This window comes from Ranitomeya imitator, chromosome 3 (genome assembly GCF_032444005.1).
Source record: "Ranitomeya imitator isolate aRanImi1 chromosome 3, aRanImi1.pri, whole genome shotgun sequence".
Classification (NCBI taxonomy): domain Eukaryota; kingdom Metazoa; phylum Chordata; class Amphibia; order Anura; family Dendrobatidae; genus Ranitomeya; species Ranitomeya imitator.
In genome coordinates, this window is record NC_091284.1 from 125,000,533 (window position 1) to 125,026,067 (window position 25,535).

Consider the following 25,535-nt stretch of genomic DNA (forward strand, 5'->3'; position numbering starts at 1 on the left):
GCAATCCAATAATTGTAACGTGATGTTCACGTAGCTCAGTAGTCAATGTTGTCTTTGTTTGCTTTGCAGCACAGACAGATATTTTGATGTTACTCCGAAATCTCACTCTCCACCTCCAGCACTGAGTCGTCAACCTGAGAAGAAGCGCGAGTTAATGAGATCACAAACCTTGCCAAGATCCTCTGGGACCCAAGTTCGTAAAGCCTTCTTTGAGAAGTTTGAACAAGATAGTAGCAAGTAAGAGAAATGTTCCTTAAATGCAACACCTTTATAAAGTAGCACTATACTACATTGCATAAGTTCATAGACCTATGGAGTATGTTTTCCAGCCAGAATCTTTTATCACCTAAATGTGACTAGATTACAGGGAGTTTCACGGCACCATTTTCGATAACTGTTGACTTGAATACCCTCTATCTCCAAGACTGCGGCTTAGGAGAGTTTTAATAGTTTGCCAATCCAGCATACAACCTAGCAATCAGTGGGGTATCCATCTATCTAACATTTGTCACCTATCCCTTTTTTTTAAGTTTCTTTAATTTATGTTCAAACCTATTTAGGTAAGTTAGCCAAAGTGTCGTTAGACGCAGTCTGCTACGTCTGAGTGTCCGCCTCCTGTAGGCGTACACACTCTGTGTGGCCCAGTCGGTGCATATGTCCGGACTCCTTTTGAGGGCGATTTCGGACTTATGCCCCAACGGGGAAACACAGCGCAATGTGAAAGCACCTTAAGACTAACTGCGGTCACCTTAGTCTAGAAGCACCACTCCAGTGCAGCAGTAAATAAAAACTGCTGGAGTGGTGCTTTAACTGTTTTATATAAAAATGTATCTAGTGTAAATCACTGTTTATCAGACGCAGCATTTCAATGATGCAGAAGGGCTGGTAAAATAAATTGAAGTGCCAGTATGCTTCCTCTCCTAAACTGCTGAGTGTTGTGACCATTCACAAGCAATAGGTTGCAGTAAACAGCAGCTTGTAATCCGCTCAAATTCTCTACACTCTGCGTGTTTTGAGAAGGAACTGAAGGTGGCCATGCATATAATCCAAAGGTGATCAAACCTAGTGGTTTTTGAGCAGAACTAAAGTTTGTGGGGTGAAATTTAAAGCCCCCACTCCAGTGGGTGTTTTGTATTGTACCTGTGGAGTGATACCACTGATCCAAGTTGCCTGCCCATAGTCTTCATCACTTATCAGCCACCGTCTTCATTTTCTATCGGCATCGCTCCGGTCGATCTTCAGCAGTTTGTGACCTGCGGGATTGTTGCAGTGTTTGCTGGGCGTTCAGGAAGTCACAACTCCATGTAAGTCTGAGAGTCAGAACGAGGATCTCATAGACTTAAGGCCCCGTCACACATAGCGACGCTGCAGCGATACCGACAACGATCAGGATCGCTGCAGCGTCGCTGTTTGGTCGCTGGAGAGCTGTCACACAGACCGCTCTCCAGCGACCAACGATCCCGAGGTCCCCGGTAACCAGGGTAAACATCGGGTAACTAAGCGCAGGGCCGCGCTTAGTAACCCGATGTTTACCCTGGTTACCATCGTTAAAGTAAAAAAAAAAAAACGCTACATACTTGCCTATCGCTGTCTGTCCTCGGTGCTCTGCTTCTCTGGTCTGGCTGTGAGCACAGCGGCCGGAAAGTAGAGCGGTGACGTCACCGCTCTGCTTTCCGGCTGACCGGCGCTCACAGCCAGACCAGAGAAGCAGAGCGCCGAGGACAGACAGCGATAGGTAAGTATGTAGCGTTTGTTTTTTTACTTTTAGGATGGTAACCAGGGTAAACATCGGGTTACTAAGCGCGGCCCTGCGCTTAGTTACCCGATGTTTACCCTGGTTACCAGCGAAGACATCGCTGAATCGGCGTCACACACGCCGATTCAGCGATGTCAGCGGGACCTCAACGATCAAAAAATGGCCCAGGCCATTCCGACACGACCAGCGATCTCACAGCAGGGGGCTGATCGCTGGTACGTGTCACACATAGCGAGATCGCTACTGAGATCGCTGTTGCGTCACAAAACTTGTGACTCAGCAGCGATCTCGCTAGCGATCTCGCTATGTGTGACGGGGCCTTTACTTTGAGAAAATGTGACCTTTACTTCTGACTTTGTGCCAGTGAGAAGTTGCGGTCACAAGATGTCGACACTGGACCTGTGTGCTTGAAAGAGCTGAAGATGGAGGTGGGTCAACGAACTTAGATTAGTGACAGCAATCCAGTTCTGAAGTAAAACAAAACAGAACACTGGAATGATGCTTTAACAAATGGTCACCATCTGGCAGGATCTCGGCCATCTTTAACATTTTTGTCTGGCAGTCACTGGTCAGTAGAAAGAAGTTTCCAGACTGGTCTTCTGTTCTTCTCCTGCTGTCATTGAACATAAATTTGCCAACATTCTCTCCTAATCTGGACAGTGTAATGAGACATGTTTATAAATCCAGCGTATTACAATTCAATGGCATGTAAAAGTTTGTGCACCCCTGGGAAAAATTGCTATTGTGGACAGTTAAGCAAGTTGATGAAATGATCTCTAAAGGGCCTAAAGTAAAAATATGTATCTTGTATATTATGTTATATATTATTAATGATAATGTATAAAGATTTTAATATCTAAAATATATATGTATATATATATATATATATATATATATATATATAATGTGTATTCTTTTTTTTTTTTTTTTTTTGAACCATGAATGAACCATGCAGGATGCACAAACACTTGTAAGCACGTTTTTCTTTTTGTAATTTTTGAAATGTAGATCATTAAAAAAAAAAAATAGATATATCTCTTTTGAAATTATCACTGATTGTAAACACTCTTTGCAGCCAGCCAAGAGTCTTTTAATTCTTGTTTTAGGGATTTTCATCCCTTCATCCTTGGAAAATTATTCCAGGTCTGTGAGATTCCTGGGTCATCTTGTATTTACTGCAATTTTGTGGTCTAGCCACAGATTTTCAATGTGGTTTAGATCAGGGGACTGTGAGGGCCATTGTAAAACCTTCAGCTTGTGCCTTTTGAGGTAGTCTGTTGTGGATTTTGACATGTGTTTAGGATCATTGTCCATTTGAGCAAGTCATCCCCTTTTCAACTTCAGCTTTTTTACAGATGGTGTTATGTTTGCATCAATAATGTGTTCAAATTTCATTTGAATCCTTTGTTCCCTCTACCCTAGAAATGTTCCCTGTGCCGTTGGCTGCAACATAACCCCCAAACATGATTGATCCACCCCCATGCTTAATGGTTGGCGAGATGTTCTTTTCCTGATATTCTGTGCCCTTTTTTCCTCCACCCATACCTTTGATCTTTGTGGCCAAAGAGTTGTATTTTAACCTCATCGGTCCGCAGGACTTGATTCCAAAAGGCATCAGGCTTGTTTAGATGTTCTTTTGCATACTTCTGATGCTGAATTTTATGGTGGGGAAGCAGGAGAGGTTTCCTTCTGATAAACTCTTTCTTGAAGGCCATATTTGTGCTGTGTCTCTGAACAGTAGAACAATGTTTCACAACTTGGCCTGCTAAATATTTCTTAATGTCTTTTGCAGTCTAGCAGGGATTCTGATTTTCCTCTCAGGTAATCCTACAAGCAGCTCTCACTGAAATTTTGCTTGGTCTTCCAGACCTTATCTTGACCTCCAGTGTCCCTGTTAAATGCTATTTCTTAATTACATTTCGAACTGAGGAAAGGGCAACTTGAAAATGCTTGGCTGTCTTCTTATAACCTTTTCCTGCTTTGTGGGCCTCCACCAGTTTAATTTTCAGAGTGCTAGGCAGCTGCTTGGAAGAACTAATGGCTGCTATTTTTTTTGGTACAAGGTACAAGGCTGGGTTTTTCTAAAGCTGAGAGATTTGCATCACCTGGCCTTTCCTAATAATGATAGTGAACAAGCCATAACCCTAACAGGTTAATTAAGGTCTGAAACCTTGATCAATGGTATCTGAGACCATAAATCTCCAGGGGTGTCCAAACTTTTGCATTGGCCCATTCTCCTTTTTGTAATTTTTAAAATGTAAAAATTTACCTTTGTATTTTAGGCAAAAAAAGGAAATGTCATCTTTAACTTTAGGCATTTTAGAGATCACTTAATCTTCAGATTGCTTAACTGTTCGCAATAACATTCATTTTGACCAGAGGGGTACCCAAACTTTTACATGCCACTGTATGTATGCTTACAGAACACTGAAAATGTACATAATTACCGTATATACTCGAGTATAAGCTGAGATTTTCAGCCCAAATTTTTGGGCTAAAAGTGCCCCTCTCGGCTTATACTCGAGTCACGGTGGGCGGCAGGGGCGGCGGCTGAGGGGGAGAGGGCGCTGAGGCATACTCACCTAGTCCCGGCGCTCCTGACGCTGCCCCTGCCTGTCACACTGTCTCCGGGTGCCACAGCTCTTCCACTGTTCAGCGGTCACGTGGGACCGCTCATTAGAGAAATGAATATGGACTCCACTCCCATAGGGGTGGAGCCACATATTCATTCCTCTGAGCGGTGCCAGTGACCGCTGACAGGAAGAGCTGCGGCACCCGGAGACAGTGTGACAGGCAGGGGCAGCGTCAGGAGCGCCGGGACTAGGTATTTTATATTCACCTGTCTACGTTCCACCCGCCGGGCACCGCTCTGTCTTCCCGGCGTCTCTGCGCTCTGACTGTGCAGGTCAGAGGGCGCGATGACGCATATAGTGTGCGCGACGCCCTCTGCCTGATCAGTCAGTGCAGAGAGACGCCGGGACGAGACGCTGAGGAGCTGCAAGCAAGAGAGGTGAGTATGGCTTTTTTTTATTATTATTGCAGCAGCAGCAGCAATGGCACAGCTTTATATGGAGCATGTATGGGGCAAAAATGAACGGTGCAGAGCACTATATGGCACAGCTATGGGGCAAGAATGAATTGTGCAGAGCACTATATGGCACAGCTATGGGGCAAGAATGAACGGTGCAGGGCACTATATGGCACAGCTATGGGGCAAGAATGAACGGTGCAGGGCACTATATGGCACAGCTATGGGGCAATAATGAACGGTGCAGAGCACTATATGGCACAGCTATGGGGCAATAATGAACGGTGCAGGGCACTATATGGCACAGCTATGGGGCAATAATGAACGGTGCAGAGCACTATATGGCACAGCTATGGGGCAATAATGAACGGTGCAGAGCACTATATGGCACAGCTATGGGGCAATAATGAACGGTGCAGAGCACTATATGGCACAGCTATGGGGCAATAATGAACGGTGCAGAGCACTATATGGCACAGCTATGGGGCAATAATGAACGGTGCAGAGCACTATATGGCACAGCTATGGGGCAATAATGAACGGTGCAGAGCACTATATGGCACAGCTATGGGGCAAGAATGAACGGTGCAGAGCACTATATGGAGAATCTATGGGGCAAAAATGAACGGTGCAGAGCACTATATGGCACAGCTATGGGGCAATAATGAACGGTGCAGAGCACTATATGGCACAGCTATGGGGCAATAATGAACGGTGCAGAGCACTATATGGCACAGCTATGGGGCAATAATGAACGGTGCAGAGCATTATATGGCACAGCTATGGGGCCATAATTAACGGTATGGAGCATCTATTTTTATTTTTGACATTTACCGGTAGCTGCTCCATTTTCCACCCTAGGCTTATACTCGAGTCAATAAGTTTTCCCAGTTTTTTGTGGCAAAATTAGGGGGGTCGGCTTATACTCGGGTTGGCTTATACTCGAGTATATACGGTATATTGGACTGCTATCATCCATAGTTTTTAACTATTTTTCTTCGTATAGAAGTAGCACATTCAACCACTCTGAGTGGTGGTTTGCTTTAAATTCTAATGCTCTCATTGATCCGTTCATCTTGCATTTAAGAAAGTGCACTGTATGTCAGAAAGCGTACCTCTTGGCAATGGAATTCATGCTCTGTATGGTTTGTGATGACTACATTTTTTAGAGACAGGTACAGGAGTAGTCAAGGATGATTATCTCTTGGGTAAATATGCACTGGCTATTAATCTTGTGACTACATGCTTAGAATATTTCGGCAGACTACATTTTATTTAGCATTTTATAGACAAGTGGTTTTTATGTTCTTTAAAAATGTTTGTGACTGATGCAAAATTGGAAACTTAGTTTACGATTATACTGTCAAACCTAAATATAGGCAACGGCCATACATCAGTCAGCACAGAGCGGGAAATATAAGTAGTGGGCTCATTGCAGCAAGCTTCATTGACGAACCATGTAAAGAGGAATGGAATTGAATAAAGATGTTTTGGCAGGATGGCAGTGCTCATGTTTTTATCCCTTTTATGCAGTGCTCCATTGATAGCAGTATTACCCAGGTTTTTTGTGTGCATAGTTACATAATCGGGGCAAAATGATTGCAATCATGTAAATGATCGTATTTTTAGTTCAGTAATATTAATATGGCATAGTTGGACTACTTATATACCTTACTTTAGTGTTCAGAACTTAAGCCCAAAATATCTACCAAGCCATCTTTTAAGGGCCTTATTGATACAGTGAAGACGTTTGTGGGTTTTGTAGCCTTTTTTTTTATACTTTTTAATAAATCTAGTGACCAAATTTGGAGGCTTTTTGTTTTTTTTTTCAGGAAAAAAAAGCTTTAGGAATTGAAATGTAGAAAAGAAACTTAAAGGGAATGTGTCATATCAGATTTAATCTAATTTAATAAATTTAATCAGGTTAATAGCCTTCTTACATCATGCGGCCACCGCACTGACATTCCGGCTACCGGGAGGAAATTAACTTTATTCCTCCCAGCAGCCTCGGGCTTTCAGTCATAGAGGCGCAGCTTTAGTCATCGCACAGTACATAATAAGCTGCGGCTTTAACCACTCCACGTCATTGACTGACAGCCGGCTTGGCACTGGTGCACTGTAGAGCTGACTGTCAGTCAGTGCCGGGTCAGCGTTACAACCGTCGCTTACTGTATACTGAGCGGTGACTGAAGCTATGCTGGCCGCACCTCTAAGACTGAAAGTCCTAGGCTGCCAGGAAGAATAAAGTTCATTACCTTCTGGTAGCTGGGCTTTCAGTGCGGTGGCGGCACAGCTTCAAAGCTCTATTAACCTGCAGATTATCCTCATATCTGCAGGTTAATAGCGTTTTTCACATGGCTGTGTTTTGTTTTTGTTTATTTAATACCTTTCCTTCAGGATAGGGTTGTTGTAAAACCTGACCCAGCATTTCGTCCTAACGTGGCTACTAGGTTTCATAGACTCCAAGAGATGTTTCTCGCTTCTCTCTGTGAGAATCAAAATCTCAGGGTGAGGTGACTCTTTTAGTTAGACATTAGGATTTGTCTTCATGGATACCTTGAAGATACAGGCCCTTTGTTTCATCCAGTCTTCATCCATGTTTATATTGTTTCAGGACCCCAATAAGGATGAGACTGCTACAAAAGCCTTTTTAGCTACAGTCATGGCCAAAAGTATTGACACCCCTGCAATTCTGTCAGATAATACTCAGTTTCTTCCTGAAAATGATTGCAAACACAAATTATTTGGTATTATTATCCTCATTTAATTTGTCTTAAATGAAAAAACACAAAAGAGAATGAAGCAAAAAGCAAAACATTGTTCATTTCACACAAAACTCCAAAAATGGGCCAGACAAAAGTATTGGCACTTTCAGCCTAATAATTGGTTACACAACCTTTAGCCAAAATAACTGTGACCAACCGCTTCCGGTAACAATCAATGAGTTTCTTACAATGCTCTGCTGGAATTTTAGACCATTCTTCTTTGGCAAACTGCTCCAGGTCCCTGATATTTGAAGGGTGCCTTCTCCAACCTGCCATTTTTAGATATCTCCACAGGTGTTCTATGGGATTCAGGTCTGGACTCATTGCTGGCCACCTTAGAAGTCTCCAGTGCTTTCTCTCAAACCATTTTCTAGTGCTTTTTGAAGTGTGTTTTGGGTCATTGTCCTGCTGGAAGACCCATGACCACTGAGGGAGACCCAGCTTTCTCACACTGGGCCCTACATCATGCTGCAAAATTTGTTGGCAGTCTTCAGACTTCATAAGCCATGCACACGGTCAAGCAGTCCAGTGCCAGAGGCAGCAAAGCAACCCCAAAACATCAGGGAACCTCCGCCATGTTTGACTGTAGGGACCGTGTTCTTTTCTTTGAATGCCTCTTTTTTTTTTTTTCTCCTGTAAACTCTATGTTGATGCCTTTGCCCAAAAAGCTCTACTTTTGTCTCACCTGATCAGAGAACATTCTTCCAAAACATTTTAGGCTTTTTTTCAGGTAAGATTTGGCAAACTCCAGCCTGGCTTTTTTATGTCTCGGGGTAAGAAGTGGGGTCTTCCTGGGTCTCCTACCATAGAGTCCCTTTTCATTCAAATGCCGACGGATAGTACGGGTTGACACTGTTGTACCCTCAGACTGCAGGGCAGCTTGAACTTGTTTGGATGTTAGTCGAGGTTCTTCATCCAACATACGCACAATCTAGCGTTGAAATCTCTTGTCAATTTTTCTTTTCCGTCCACATCTAGGGAGGTTAGCCACAGTGCCATGGGCTTTAAACTTCTTGATTACACTGCGCACAGTAGACACAGGAACATTCAGGTCTTTGGAGATGGACTTGTAGCCTTGAGATTGCTCATGCTTCCTCACAATTTGGTTTCTCAAGTCCTCAGACAGTTCTTTGGTCTTCTTTCTTTTCTCCATGCTCAATGTGGTACACACACGGACACAGGACAGAGGTTGAGTCAACTTTAATCCATGTCAACTGGCTGCAAGTGTGATTTAGTTATTGCCCACACCTGTTAGGTGCCACAGGTAAGTTACAGGTGCTGTTAATTACACAAATTAGAGAAGCATCACATGATTTTTTTGAACAGTGCCAATACTTTTGTCCACCCCCTTTTTTATGTTTGGTGTGGAATTATATCCAATTTGGCTTTAGGGCAATTCTTTTTGTGTTTTTTCATTTAAGACAAAATTAAATGAAGATAATAATACCTTGTGTTTGCAATCATTTTCAGGAAGAAAATTAGTATTATCTGACAGAATTGCAGGGGTGTCAATATTTTTGGCCATGACTGTATATGGGTTAGATAAAGGCACGGATGATTGACCTCGTGGAGACCAAAACATCCAACACCGCGGAGACACCATCACGTGTTTCTCAACGCAGTGATCCAGAACACTGCCCCCAAATATGCAAATGCAAGTAGAGGAGCTGCGGAGACACCATCACGTGTTTCTCAACGCAGGCAGTGAATAGCCAGGCCTTTCACCGGGAAGGAACAACCAAGGGAAGGGCAGCATCCAATAAAGGAAAACATCCAATAAAGGAAAACCACCTATGCCAAGCATGGTATCCATCCACAGACAGCTGTTTCGGGGTTTTTGCGCCTCATCAGTGTGGAGTAGGAAACTGGCTATCAGGAGCAGTGCCTAGTAGAAAGTCTATAAAGGCACGGATGATTGACCTCGTGGAGACCAAAACATCCAACACCGCGGAGACACCATCACGTGTTTCTCAACGCAGTGATCCAGAACACTGCCCCCAAATATGCAAATACAAGTAGAGGAGCTACTTTGAAGAACCTAGAATATAAGACATAATTTCAGTTGTTTCACACTTTCTTGTTAAGTATATAATTCCACATGTGTTAATTCATAGTTTTGATGCCTTCAGTGTGAATGTACAATTTTCATAGTCATGAAAATACAGAAAAATCTTTAAATTAGAAGGTGTGTCCAAACTTTTGGTCTATAATGTATATGACCTATTAATATGGGCATGCAGGTAATAGAATTGTTAAACTAGTCCTACCTGTATGCCTCATATTAGCAGTCTTGTTGAGAAATCTTATATGCTTTCCTTTATGCTACTGATTTCTCACAGGCTCTGGGGCATGTGATGCCTGGAAGGTGTCTGGGGTTAATCGGCCATGTTGGGGCCAGCTCTAATTGTGAGCAGTGAAGAGTTAGGGTGGGTAGGTGATCACTATATCTCCACCCCTGGGTGTAGTTTACATTGTAACGTGGGACCTATTTATCTGACACATGGTTCTGTGTAACAATGCTACTCGGGAGCGATCTGAGGTATCACAGGAACAGTTTCTATTTAAAGTCTGGCTTCGTTATGTCAGTCCTGATTTTACGATGATGTGAAATAAATATATATAATTTTCTAGGAAACATAATTTCATGTGAACATACCCTAAGGTTGCTTTTAGGTGCTGACTCTTTTTACACAACACTTATTTTACCTTTTTAAATGCCACTTATGATAGTTTGCATGATGTATTTTGCCTGTTTGCTTCTTTGTACAGAGCTGCCTGCAGGCAGGGCAGTGTTTGGCATAATTTGTAATGTACACTTCACTGTTGGGTTCTGGATTGTTTTTCATACAGTGTCTGATCATTCATAAGTTATATGAACCATCTGTACTTTTACTCCCGTGGGTGGCCTTTTCCCTTTTTTATGGTTATTATAAACTTTACATTGTTCTCATACATGTTTGTATTAAGCTGCTATAGTGTTTGGAGACATTTTCAACAAGTTCAGTGTGCGCTTGGGTGTTGAATCCTATGGGAAATGCAAGTGATGCCGTTTGTTTTCCTTGTACATTGGGGTCATTGTTTAGCTTGAGGGATAAAATAGATTTTCATTGTAATGTGCTGTGGATTGAGTCTAATTTTGTTTATCTCACAAGTACTTTCATATGTTAGTCTTACAACACATTCGATAAATGGATAGATGTTGCTATAGATCTGTCTATTAATTAGAATTTCTGCTAAAACTTGCCATATTATATTTGTGACTTTAGTTCCCAAATTACTGGAAGACTTGGATCTTGTAATATATATATATATAATATATATCTCTCTAATATATAAAGCTGAATGTGTGTGTGTGTGTGTGTGTGTGTGTCTGGGATTGGCATCTGCACCGTTGCAGCTACAGCCACAAAATTTTGCACAGTCACACGTCTGGACCCCAAGAGCGTCATAGGCTATGTTGTGAGGTGAAATTTTAACCCCGCGCTTTCCAATTCACCAAACAATTTTTCCCCTATCTACATAATGGGGAAGAAGTGAAAGGAAAAGTGTTGGAGGCAAATTGACAGCTGCCAGATGTGAACAAGGGGGACTTAAAGAGTGAGAGCGATGGCGCCAAACAGTATATACCGTACAGTTGCTAAGGTGGGGCCCTGACATGGGATACTCACCACACACGGGGATATGAAAACACACACAAAAGGCACCACAAACTACCACGTGCTTGAACACATATACCACCCTCAGCACACATTTCACCACACATACACCAACCTCACCACATAAGTCGAAACACAAAAGTCGCCGCGAAAAACTCGCCACGCGAAAAACTCGCCACATGCAAAACTAGGCTCACGCAAAACTCGCCACACGTGCAAAACTCACCTCATGGAAAACTCGCCACACGCAAAACTTGCACACGAGGAAAAATTGCCACATGCACAAAAGTTGCAACACATGCAAAAGTTGCCTCACACAAAACTTGCACATACTCAAAACGCACCACACATAAAACTCGCCATGCGCAAAACTTGCTGCACACAACTTGCTACACTAACCTGTCACATGCAACTCGACACACAAAAAGTTGCTACATGCATGTCGCCACACAAAACTCATCTCACAAAAGTCGCTACATGCATGTAGCCACATGCAACTCAACACACACAACTTGACAAACGAAACTCGCCCTAAAACACACACAAGTCTGGTATTATCCTTCAAAAATAAAAATCTGATTAATAAGCAGACAAACTACAAGAGCAATAAATGTACTATATAGGAAATACGGCAGCTGTCAGTCACATGACCTGTCTATTATGTGTATGTGTGAGCTAATATATACTGCCAGGGGGAGGGCTTCCTGTTGGCTGGGGATTTATCAGGCTGCCAATTTAGCTTACAAATACTGAGGTAAAAATACTGAGCAAATAACGTGTTAACGAGGTCTAATACAGGAGGAGATGACACACAGGTATATACTATATACAGGGGAGATGACACACAGGTATATACTATATACAGGAGAAATGACACACATGTATATGCTATATACAGGAGGAGATGACACAGGTATATACTATATACAGGAGCAGATGACACACAGGTATATACTCTATACAGGAGCAGATGTCACACAGGTATATACTATATACAGGAGGAGATGACTTACAGGTATATACTATATACAGGAGGACATGACACACAGGTATATACTATATACAGGAGGAGATGACACACTGGTATATACTGTATACAGGAGAGATGACATACAGGTACATACTATATACTGGGAAGATGACACACAGGTATATAATATATACAGGGGAGATGACACACAGGTATATACTATATACAGTGGAGATGACACACTGGTATATACTATATACAGGAGAAGATGACATACAGGTATATACTGGAGGAGATGACACACAGGTATATACTATATACAGGAGCAGATGATACACAGGTATATACTATAAACAGGAGGAGATGACTTACAGGTATATACTATATAAAAGAGGAGATGACACATAGGTATATAGAGGAGGAGATGACATACAGCAGGTATATACTATATACAGGGGAGATGACATACAGGTATATACTATATACAGGAGATGACATGCAGGTATATACTATATATAGGAGGAGATGACATACAGGTGTATATAGTATATACAGAAAAGATGACATACAGGTATATAATATATACAGGAGGAGATGACACATGGGTATATACAATGTACAGGAGGAGATGACATACAGCAGGTATATACTATTTACAGGGGAGATGACATACAGGTATATACTATATACAAGAGAAGACATACAGGTGTATACTATATATAAGGGAGATGACAAACATGTATATACTGAGGTGAAAATGAGGGGTGTGAGGTGAAAATGAAAAGGTGTGAGTGCAAAATGAGAGGAGTGAGGGAAAATAGTGGAGTGATCGGAAAATGACAGATGTGAGGTCGAAATGACAAGTGTTAGGGGGGAATGAGAGGAGTGAGGGGGAAAATGAGAAGTGTAAGGGAGAAAATGAGAGGTGTAAGAGGCCCGATTCTAACACATTGGGTATTCTAGAATATGTATGTATATAGCAGCCACATAGTATATAGCACAGGCCACTTGGTATATAGCAGACAAATAGTACGTGGCCTTTGCTATATACTATGTGGCTGATATATACTTACTTACATACATACATACTGTAGAATACCCGATGTGTTAATACAGGCCACGCAATATATAACAGTGGCCACGCATTATATAACACAGGCCAAACAGTATATAACACAGCCCATGCACTATAATAACACAGCCCACGCAGTATATAACACAGGCGACGTAGTATATAACACTGCCCACATAATATATAACACTGCCCACATAATATATAACACAGCCCACGCAGTATATAACACAGCCCACGCAGTATATAACACAGCCCACGCAGTATATAACACAGCCCACGCAGTATATAACACAGCCCACGCAGTATATAGCAGTGTGGGCACATATCCCTGTTAAAAAAATATTTAAAATAAAAAATATAGTAAGAAAAGGGAACAGCACAACACTATTACTTATCTTCGGGTGCAAGGCCCCAGGCAACCAGTCCAACGATTGCACCAAGTTCATAGAAACTCAAAAAAAAAAGGCAGCACTCCATTTCTTCAGTGAAAATGTGGAAGATTTAATCAACCCACTTTACTTGAGAAAGGCTCAGATGGAGCCGAAACGTCGCCCAGTAAAGTGGGTTGATTAAATCTTCCACATTTTCACTGAAGAAATGGAGTGCTGCCTCTTTTTTTGAGTTTCTATAAAATAAAAAATAGATATATACTCACCCGCCTGGATCCAACGAAGCTCTGGCGATGCTTGCGCGGCTGCCGCCATCTTCCGTTCCCAGGATGCATTACGAAATTACCCAGATGACTTAGCGGTCTCGCGAGACCGCTCAGTCTTCTGGGTAATTTCGCAATGCATCTCTGGGAAAGGAAGCTGGCGGAGGCCGCATGCGGCTCAGCGGACTACGGAAGGTGAGATTAGCAGGTTTTTTGTTTTTCTATTATTTTTAACATGACATTTTTTACTATTGATGCTGCATAGGCAGCATCAATAGTAAAAAGTTGGGGAGGCACAGGGTTAATAGCAGCGGTAACCGAGTGCGTTACCCGCGGCATAACGCGGTCCCTTACCGCTGGCATTAATCCTGTGTGAGCGGTGACTGGAGGGGAGTATGTGGGCGCCGGGCACTGACTGCAGGGGAGTAGGGAGAGACTAATCGGACTGTGCCCGTCGCTGATTGGTCGTGGCAGCCATGACAGGCAGCTGGCGAGACCAATCAGTGATGCGGGATTTCCGTTACGGAAGTTACAGAAAGACAGAAAATTGTACATTCACACTGAAAGCATCAAAACACATGTTAACACATGTGGAATTATATACTTAACAAGAAAGTGTGAAACAACTGAAATTATGTCTTATATTCTAGGTTCTTCAAAGTAGCCACCTTTTGCTTTGATGACTGTTAGTTCATAGTTTTGATGCCTTCAGTGTGAATGTACAATTTTCATAGTCATGAAAATACAGAAAAATCTTTAAATGAGAAGGTGTCCAAACTTTTGGTCTGTACTGTATATCCATTTTTGTTTTAGATTTTTGTACAATATTAGAATGGATAAAGCCTTTGTTGCCTGCAGACAATAATCATTGTCTGGCTAGGTCAGATGAGACTGTATAAGGATCTTCGAGGGAGATAAAACTTTAGTAATAACTGCCCTCTCCTATCTCAATAATGGGAGAGTCTGTCTTCACTGAATACAGATTTAACCTCAAGAATTGAGAATTTTGATAATGACTGATCAATTCTGGCAGAGAAAGAAGCAGATTTCTAAGTTGCTTAATTTCACGTGTACTGTTGATTTATGAAATAAAAATCAAAACGACAGTTACTCTTTCACGATCAGGACAAGTGAGGGATATGTACTTCAAATGTTTTTATATTCAGAGTATGGCCGACACTGGATAGTTACATCTGTAGGAAACGTCCAGAAGTATTTGGTCTGCAAGTACCGTATATACTCTTCTAACCCAGCTGTAGCAATATGGGTACATTTTTTACTCCATTATCAGACTGAGGATTTTCCATTTAATAGGGTGTTTAAGCTAGACAACCTGCATGGCAGTTATTGAAATGGTGATTTGTTGGCTTTTTCTTTCCTAAAACTTCTCGCTACGAAATCGTTCAGAAGAACATATAAAAGCATAGCTTTCTGTGCTGCAAATTCAAGCCTCTGATTATTAATCTCCTTTTGTTGCTATTCATAGAAGCAAGGGGGAATCCAAGGTGAAGCTGAAAAGGTCTCAGAGTTTTGGAGTCGCCAGTGCCAGCAGCATTAAACAGATCCTCCTGGAATGGTGCCGCTCTAAAACCATTGGTTACAAGGTAGGATGTCGACTACTGTGTAATCCAGCTGCTTGTCTGAGTTTTTTTTTTATTTCACAACTGTATATAAACAAAGTGTGACACAAAAATTACTTCTAGTTTATTTTCTATTGTTACATAGTTTCACAAAAATACTGCTACTATGATGGTTTAACTACATGACCTATTTCATAGAGGTCCATGTTTAACTCTATAAACTCTGCTATGATATGACTTTTGAAGAGTTTTCATAACCATATACTTCTAGAATACATTGGTGTACATCAAGTAGATAAAGTATTTAAAAATGAACTGTACTTTCAACAAACTTTTGCATAAATCAATAGTACAGCTCAAGCTCTTTGTGCTTAGAGGAGACAGTCGGTGTCCTGTGACACAAACCATTATACTCTATGGAGAAGGAAGGCGATGCACAGAGGCAGACAGAAAAACATTGTGCAGAGCTCTGTGACTTGTCTCCCATCAGAGCTTTATTCAGATTAAGACAGCTCAGCTCTGCTGTATAATGTCTCCTTCATGTTGATGCAGCTTGTCTCTCTGAGCAAATTCTTACAAAATGTATTCAGTTTTTTACCATTTTCCTCCAAGTACTGTGACTTTATTTTTTGTTTTCTTTACAATATATATTGCAACCCACGAAATATATGTTTTCTTTGTGACTTTTTGTTTATAACTAGAACAGTGGGTCGGGGATCAATTTGACCCCAGTGAAATTTCTCCTTTGAATGCTACAGTATAATGTTTCAGACAGCAGGGAATGTTGACACTTGTTGTAGCAGGTCTAAACTTGTCTTGGTTCTCATTGTGTTCAGTTTATCATTTAGACTTTGTAATCTTGCCTTCAATCATGTCTTATCAACTTCGTATCTCTAGGGAAACGATTTTATCTTTTCTAGAGAATTTTAATGTTAAATCAGAAAGTGATGTATCTGTTTCAGAGGGTAATTTTGTATCATAAACAAATGAGAATGAAGGTGCAAAGGAAGAGGAGTTGTCTGCAGAAATGAATGTCACAGCGCCCAATGCCCCTCTTAGCTGCTCAACCCTGTTCCTCCAAAACCAGCTTCTCCACCATGATGGAAGATCCGCTCTCCACCCTCCTGTCAAGATCACACCTCACCACTTGCACGCTTGAACCGCTCCCGCCCCACCTCATACCCAACTTTGCCACGGTCTTCATCCCAACCCTAACACACCTCTTCAACCTCTCAAAACAGGTGTCTTCTCCTCTTTCTTCAAACATGCTAAGATCACACCCATCCTCAAAAAGCCCTCCCTCGACCCATCCTCTGTATCTAACTATAACCTGATATCTCTTCTCCCTTATGCCTCAAAACTACTGGAACAACATGTCCATCTTGAACTGTCCTCCCACCTCTCCTCCTGCTCCCTCTTTGACCGGTTACAATCTGGTTTCCGACCCCATCACTCACCTGAAACTGCCTTAACAAAAGTCACGAATGACCTACTAACTGCCAAGAGCAAGCGACACTACTCTGTCCTTCTCCTGGACCTGTCTTCTGCCTTTGACACTGTGGACCACTCCCTTCTGCTTCATATCCTCTCATCTCTTGGCATCACAGACTTGGCCCTATCCTGGATCTCGTCATATCTGACAGACCGAACATTCAGTGTCTCCCTCTCCACACTACCTCCTCACTTGGCCCTTGTCTGTCAGTGTCCCTCAAGGCTCTGTTCTAGGACCCCTACTCTTCTCCATCTACACCTTTGGCCTGGGACAGCTCATAGAATCCCACGGTTTGCAGTATCATCTCTACGCCAATGACACGCAGATCTACCTATCTGGACCTGACCTCACCTCCTTACTTACCAAAATCCAGCATTATCTGTCTGCGATCTCGGCCTTCTTTTCTGCTCGCTTTCCAAAACTGAACATGGACAAAACAGAATTCATCATCTTTCCCCCATCTTGCTCTACTCCTCCACCAGACCTATCTATCAATGTCAATGGCTGCTCACTTTGCCCAGTCCCACACGCCTGGTGCTTTGGGGTGATCCTCGACTCTGCCCTCTCTTTCAAGCCACATATCCAAGCCCTTGCATCCTCCTGCCATCTCAAACTCAAAAATATTTCCCAGATCCGCGCATTCCTAGACCACAACACCACAAAAACACTAGTGCACGCCATTCTCATCTCCCACCTTGACTACTGCAACCTCCTACTCTCTGGCCTCCCCTCTGGCACCACGCCAATCTATCCTACACACTGCTGCCCGACTAATCTACCTGTCTCCCTGCTATTCCCCAGCCTCTCCCCTATGCCAAGCCTTTCACTGGCTTCATATCGCCCAGAGACTCCAGTTCAAAACCCTTACTATGACATACAAAGCCATCCACAACCTGTCTCCTCCATACATCTGTGACATGGTTTCTTGGTACTTACCTACACACAACCTCCGATCCTCTAAAGATCTCCTACTCTACTCCCCTCTCATCTCTTCTTCCCACAACCGCATCCAAGTCCAAGACTTCTCCTGTGCTTCCCCCACACTCTGGAACTCTCTACCACAACACATCAGACTCTCGCCTACCATAGAAACCTTCAAAAAGAACCTGAAGACTCACCTCTTCCGACAAGCCTGCAGTGATCCTCAACCTACTGAACCGCCGCACAACCAGCTCTACCCTTTCCTAATGTATCCTCACCCATCCCCTGCAGACTGTGAGCCCTCGTGGGAAAATGTACAAGAAAAGTGAAACTTTTGTGAAAAAAAAAAAAAAAGTCATTATAGTTGATTCAGTCGACAATTTGAAATAGGTTAAAATTGAATTCCAAATTGAAAGTTTATAGTGTGTTTCTTATGAGGGTCAAAATTACCCTTTGCCGTTGTTCCAAGTATGTCAAATTTTTAGTGGTTCTAGTGTTAAAGCTGTACTCCCCCTTCTGGGATCCAGTGCACGCATGAGCAGCCTGGACTTTTGGGACACATATTGGGTACAAATATTGTTCATAGTCTTGGTTATGAAATTGTCTTGTGACATTGTCTAAATATGATTGGTAAGGTGTGGATTCTTCAGTGTTGAGTCCAATCTTTATTATTGGTAGCTTGCCAGGTTATACTGTTGCGTATCATGTGCTACTATTCTAATTTTTTTTTTTCTATTCTGTAACTTTATTTTTAAAATTCAATAAGAATGAAGATATATATATATATATATATACATATATATATATATATATATATATATATATATATATATATATATATATATATATATATATATATATATATATATATATATATATATATAAAATTGCTGTGTCAAAAGATGAGATTTCCCTTCATTATACATTCCCATTTTAAAATGTCTTTTCAGCATGGATACAGATGTGTTTATGTAATATTATTATTTTTCCCTTCTCCCCATATTGTAAAAATTCCCTTAACTTTAAGAAAGGATGAGATGTGGAAACACTGGGTACGTAAGCATTATTCTGCACACAGTGGTGTCTATATAGAATTCCATTTGTGGTCATTTATCTTGGTTCAACAGGACTAACACAACTTTATGGGGACAGAATAATTAAGGAGATCATTTTGTCCCCGTTCAGTACGAGTATTGTCAGCAGCACATCACCGTTTACATGAGGCAATGTGATATGTAATGGCCCACATGAATGATCCAATCAGCTGACAGATAAGCATTTTGTTATTCTGTTGGCTTATGGGTGACATGTTTGCTTGGACCAGTGATTGCGGACTGGTCATCTTTGCTTACCAATGGCGATTTTGGGAAGATCTTAGTTGGGACATTAGCGCTTTGACCTCCATGGAAGTTTTTTTTTTTTTGTTAAATAAATGGCACAGACATAATGCACAGGTAATACTTGCCTTAAGCCCTCGGTGTTGTTTAGACTCACAATTTATACAATATAATGAAGTGCTGGCCAAAATAATTATATGTGAAAATCGCATCTCATTTCAATTTTCCATCACAATCTTTTTATTGAAATTGTGTGAAACCATAGCTTGTTTTGTCTTTTAGAACATTGATCTGCAGAACTTTTCATCCAGCTGGAGTGATGGGATGGCTTTCTGTGCTCTGGTCCACTCTTTCTTCCCAGAAGATTTTGACTACGATGCCCTGGTGCCTTCAAATCACAGACACAACTTTGAACAAGCATTCTCTACAGCTGAGTGAGTACTCCTCCAGTGGATCTGAAAAATCTTCACACCCCTGTTAAAATGCCTGGTTTTTCTCATGTTAAATTAAAGAAAAAACCTACCAAGAATAACCTTTTCAGATTTTTTTTCCACCTTTTTAATGTGACCTGTATAATTCAATTGAAAAGCAAACTAAAATCTTTTCAGCTGGAAAAAGAAAACACTAAACTAATTTCTTTACATAACTATACACACCCTCAAACTAATACTTTGCTGTCATAATTTCAAAGGGTTACCTCAACATTCCTTCTATTTGGGTAGGAGTATATCAGCATGGCTCATCTAGAATTGGCATTCTTTGCCCAATCTTCCTTGCAGTAGTGCTCCAAATATTTCAGATTGCGGGGGCATCTCCTGTGTACCCTCTTCAGGTCACCTACAGATTTTTATTTGGATTCAAGTTTGGGCTCTGGTTGGGCCATTTAGAAATTTGATCTTTTTCTGGTAGAGTCATTCTTTTGCTGTATTAGCTGTATGCTTAGGGTAGTTTACTAAAAAAGCTGAAGAGGCATTTCACCTTTCAGTATGCTGAGACCTAAAGGTTATGATAAAAAATTGACTGATATTTGAGACTGTTCATAATTCCCTTCACCTTGACTAAAGCCCCAGTTTCATATGCTGTATAACATCCAAAAGCATAATGCTGCCTCCACATTGTTTCACTGTGTGTATGGTGTTCTTTTAGTGTTGCGAAGTGTTGGCTTAGGAATTCTAGCTAAAAAGGTCAACCTTGGTCACTGCAGACTATACCATGTTTTCTCACATGCTTTTGGCAGATTTGATGTAGGCTTTGACAAAACATAGCCGGGCTCGGGTGTTTTGGAATTTTTGTTTTCTTCCATTTTCCTGATTGATGGCTTTCAACAATAAAATGCCCTTGCTGTCTTGTTACCGGTTTTCGGACCATGGCTTTTTGCTGTAAAATGCAACTAAGAAAATGTCAGGAAACTCCTTATTAGAACAGCTAAACTTTATATGGGCTTAATCGGAAATGATAAATGATAAGAGAGTGTTCACACTTATGCAACCATATTTTAGTTTGGTTTTTATTTTCCTATCAAAATGATTTCAGAGTTTCTCAATAGATGTGTACAGATTATTGGTGACCGTAAAGGTGGAAAAGTGCAGAAATTATTTTTCTTGGTACGATTTGTTTTATTTATTTTTTTACATGACAAAAAACTGGCATTTTTATGTAGCTTTCATTTAGTCTTGGCAGTGGAGGATCGGATGGAATTTCTTGCACATTGGGTTATAATTTAGTATCTGCACATAGCTAAAACCGTATATATTCCTCTCATAGGTAGGTGGTTTTTATATTGTGTTTTGACTTTTGAGTATCACAAGTTAGTTTTATACAGAAAATCAAGGTGATATTGCAGGCTTTTCCAAGCAGAAGAAAAAGTTGGGAAAACCCGGGATAATATTTTATGTAAGCCTGACATCTGCTCTGCCACCTCAGTTCACAAAAGACAAAACAGAATTGGACCCAGTGACTTTCTGCTTTGGTGTAAAATTGGGCTTGATGATTTGGTCATGATACAACAAGTATTTAAATTTCCTTTTATAAATCTAATATCATTCTTATGGCGGGAAACATTGTGAATTTGCAGTGCACCAATTACATGAATTATGACAATAGTAATGTCAATGCAATTGTAGCATTTGACACTAATGATGGAGTATGGATAGATAACAAGGAAAGGTTTCCGCAGGACACTTTTGAGACCGAGCTCCATATTCACAAAACCAAATTATCCATTTGGTGTATAAAACAATGATACAAAAAAATTGACAGTGCTCACAAGGTTTCTTAGTAAAATGTTGTTCCTTCATCCACTTACAAAAAAAACAAGCAGCGTTTCGATCTTTGTATTGTAAGGCAAAACGTTTGGATGGAGGAATGATAATTTTATTTTCTTTAATTTTTGCATCAAATCTGGGGATCGCTGCACTTTTTTCTGAGCGCAAGGTTGAGATCAATAAGATGAGCTGCACTGAGAGGCTCCACGGTGTGTTCTTTCCGTTGCGCTGATCAGCGGGAATCTAGTGTGTCACACAACAAAATCATTGTTTGTTAAGCCAATCTATCGTTTAGCTTTTCATTAACAAGATTTTATGACTTTCTATGCGTAATGGTCTTTTATATGGGAAATGCAATCAAGTGCAGAAAAATACATCTCCCCGGCTGCTTAGTCACAGCAGTTATATAAAACCATTTCCCTGGATTGTGCAAAACGTTTATTATACGGAATTCTTCCTGGTTTAGTAATTTTATTTTAAGGTTGAAGGCAGGAGATCTTATTTGTGATAAGGTATGATTGAGCACATTTGTCTTATAAATGTAGAAATATTAAAGTCCTTGTCCCACCTGGACAACACCTTTTTATAATATAAAACCTTGCCGATCATTGGAAAATCTGAACCTACGGCAATCTGCAAACTTCAGTTATGTACAGCAGCTCATATTCTCTCCAGTACACCCAGAATTTATCGTTATAACACTACTCAAACATGGTGTAAAAGTTATGTATCTAACTAGTAGTAAGAACAAGCAGGCCATCTTGATGACGCGTGGTCACCACTCAATCTCTAGGAATTATGAAAGCCATCGAGTAAGCCATGGTCAGAGGAGACGAGGAGTGGCTTCTCCCATCCTTGTGACCACTGTAGCCGCAGCAGTTGGGCCTCCCCAATCTAACATTTAGCACCCGTTTTGTAGATAGATAAACGCATTGAACCGGTCATCGGGTAAAGATGCTGAGAAAAACGTGGCCTGCTCATTTTTGCCTTTGTTGTGGGTCCTGGCTGCCACGTGTCACCCATTTTTGCAAAAAACGTTTTTCAAATGTATCCGTCAGTTTGGCATTTATAGGTTTCTTAAAATATATTCTAGCAATCGGAGATTTTCGTATGCAGGGGGAAAAGGAGTTTTGTATCAGAGAAGAAATCTAAAGATTAAGGGAACCTACAAATTTCAACCTAATTGGCTGATTATCCAATGGTTCATATTCATTCTAAGGCAGGTTTAGGCACAAATTGCTTAATTCCTTAGTGAAGTCATTCTACACCCTTCAGCTACATTCTTGTTACATATCCATGGAAGGATACCGAATATCCTCATCTGCAAGAATAACTTGTTTTCTGACACCATTTCCTGCTGTGATTGTGAAGGCGACCGTGTATCCGTGCAAAGTAGAGTAGACAAAAAGTATTTCTCACTCAAGACAGTGAATCTAAAGGAAAGTGTATTTAATATTATGTAATCATTATTCATTATAAGAAATGTGAAATCCGTGTCGTTGTGTTACAGAAACAAAAAGTTGGGCTAAACAAATCGTGATTCAGACATTTTGCAATAGAAAACACATGACTGGGTGGAAATAAATTCCTTTGAACATTGTGGATAAAATAGTTTTTTAACCTGATCTGAACGTTTCCTTCCACATCATTTTGTCATGTCTCAGAATACCTTTGGTATCCTTTTACCATGGAGCTGTCACGGATACCCCCTGCTTTGCCTTTGAAGATGATTTCATTTTTTACAATAAAAGGTGCTGCAACCTGAAGCATCTTCTGTAACGTGAATCAGGCTTGACATCTGTCACATGTAGAGAAGCTGAAAGCCGAAAATCGCTGATGAAATCCTGATGGTAAAAAACTGGCACAAAGACCAAACTGACCAAAATAGGATTCAAAACACTGATGAAACTTGTGGCGTTTTTGCACATTGCAATTAAAGTTGATTCTCCTAGAAATAGGCTCTTAAAATATTAGTTTATGTAAGGTATTGGTGAATCCTGGTGGAAAGTTGGGTATTCTCTCTGAAGAGGGCAGCTCAACATGCAGTTATCCCTACACATTTCAAAAAACTTTCATGAATGTAACAGTTGGGAACTTAACCCCTTCGACCTTGGGATTTTCCCTTTTTTGCTCCCCTTCTTACCAGAGCCATAACTTTTTTCCCGTCAATATGGCCATGTGACTGGGCTTTTTTTGGGGGGACGAGTTGTACTTTTGAACAACATCATTGGTTTTACCATATTGTGTACTGGAAAATGGAGAAAAAATTCAAAGTGCAGTGGTGAAATTGCAAAAAAGTGCAATTCTACAATTATTTATTTATTTTTTTACCATGTTCAGTAAATGCTAAAACTGACCTGCCATTATGATTCTCCTGGTCATTGAGTTCACGGATACAAAACATGAAAAATTCCTTATTTAAGTGGTGAAAAAAATGACGCCATTTTCTAAGACCCATAGTCTCTTTTTTTGGAATCTGGGGCTGGGTGAGGGCTTATTTTCTGTGTTCTGAGCTGAAATTTTTATTGATAATATTTTGTGGTAGATATAATATTTTGATCGCCTGCTATTGCATTTTATTGCAATGTTGTGGCAACCAAAATTATGTAATGCCGGTGTTTTTTTATTTATTTATTTTGTTCCTTGTTGCACAGTTTACTGATCAGATTAATTATTTTTATTATTATTATTATTATTATACATTTTTATTACGCCATTTATTCCATGGCGCTTTACATGTGAATACGGGGCAAATATAGACAAATACATTAAACATGAGCAGATAACAAGGCACACGAGTACATAAGGAAGGGAGGACCCTGCCCGCGAGGGCTCACAGTCTGCAGGGGGTGGGTGAGGATACACTAGGAGAGGGAAGAGCTGGCTGTGTGGCTGTTCAGTAGGTTGAGGATCACTGCAGGCTGTAGGCTTGTCGGAAGAGATGAGTCTTCAAGTTCTTTTTGAAGGTTTCTATGGTAGGCGCGAGTCTGATGTGTCGGGGTAGAGAGTTCCAGAGTATTGGGGAAGCACGGGAGAAGTCTTGGATGCGGTTATGGGAAGAAGAGATGAGAGGGGAGTAGAGAAGGAGATCTTGGGGGGGATCGGAGGTTGTGTGTAGGTAAGTACCGGGAGACCATGTCACGGATGTATGGAGGAGACAGGTTGTGGATGGCTTTGTATGATCGGGTATTTCTGAATTCCCTGATACCAAATATGTGTATTTTTTTTTTTTTGAATGGGGTGAAAGGGGGGGGGGGGCGATTTATTCTTTTTTTTTTATGTTTGAAAACTTTCTTTTTTTAACTAATTTCATTAGTCTCTACGGGAGACTAGAAACTGCAATCATGCAATGGCCTGTGCTGCACATAGCAGGACTTCAGCCCTGCCATGTGTAGCTAAAAGGATCATCTGCTGTGAGCGCCGACCACAGTTGGGGAAGTTTGGCGTGAAAAATAGGGATTTTTGGTTACTCACCGTAAAATCCTTTTCTCCAAGACGCTCATTGGGGGACACAGGACTGTGGGTGTATGCTTCTGCCGCCAGGAGGCTGACACTAAGTAAACTTAAAAAAAAAAAAGTTAGCTCCTCCTCCAACGTATACACCCTGACACTGGTTACCAGAGACTCCAGTTTGGTACAGAAAGCAGTAGGAGAACAAAAAAAAAAAAAAACACAAAAAATAATATAACAGCATAAATACAGAAACCTTATGTCTAGAAAAGATCCTACTGACTAATGTAATCAGATATAACCAAAGCAGCCATAAGGCTACCAGGGAGGGAGCTGTGTCCCCCAATGAGCGTCTTGGAGAAAAGGATTTTACGGTGAGTAACCAAAAATCCCTATTTCTCCTTCGCCTCATTGGGGGACACAGGGCTGTGGGATGTCCTAAAGCAGTCCCTGGGTGGGAAAAATCACTCACCAGAAAAAGACATCCAGATAATGTTTGTCTATAAATGCGCCACTGCCGCTTGAAGAATTCTTCTACCCAGACTTGCATCTGCAGAGGTCTGGGAATGGACATTATAATGTTTGACAA

General features: G+C 41.0%; 1 protein-coding gene across 1 annotated transcript in view; it reads left to right on the top strand.

The window, feature by feature from the left end:
* The window catches only part of SMTNL2 (smoothelin like 2), a 166,038-nt gene that overhangs the window by 111,030 nt on the left and 29,473 nt on the right, over positions 1-25,535 (top strand). Inside the window, exons 6-8 of the mRNA XM_069761382.1 lie at positions 70-237; positions 15,389-15,506; positions 19,515-19,666. Of these exons, the coding sequence (XP_069617483.1) occupies positions 70-237; positions 15,389-15,506; positions 19,515-19,666 (438 nt within the window). The remainder of the gene's footprint in view (positions 1-69; positions 238-15,388; positions 15,507-19,514; positions 19,667-25,535) is intronic.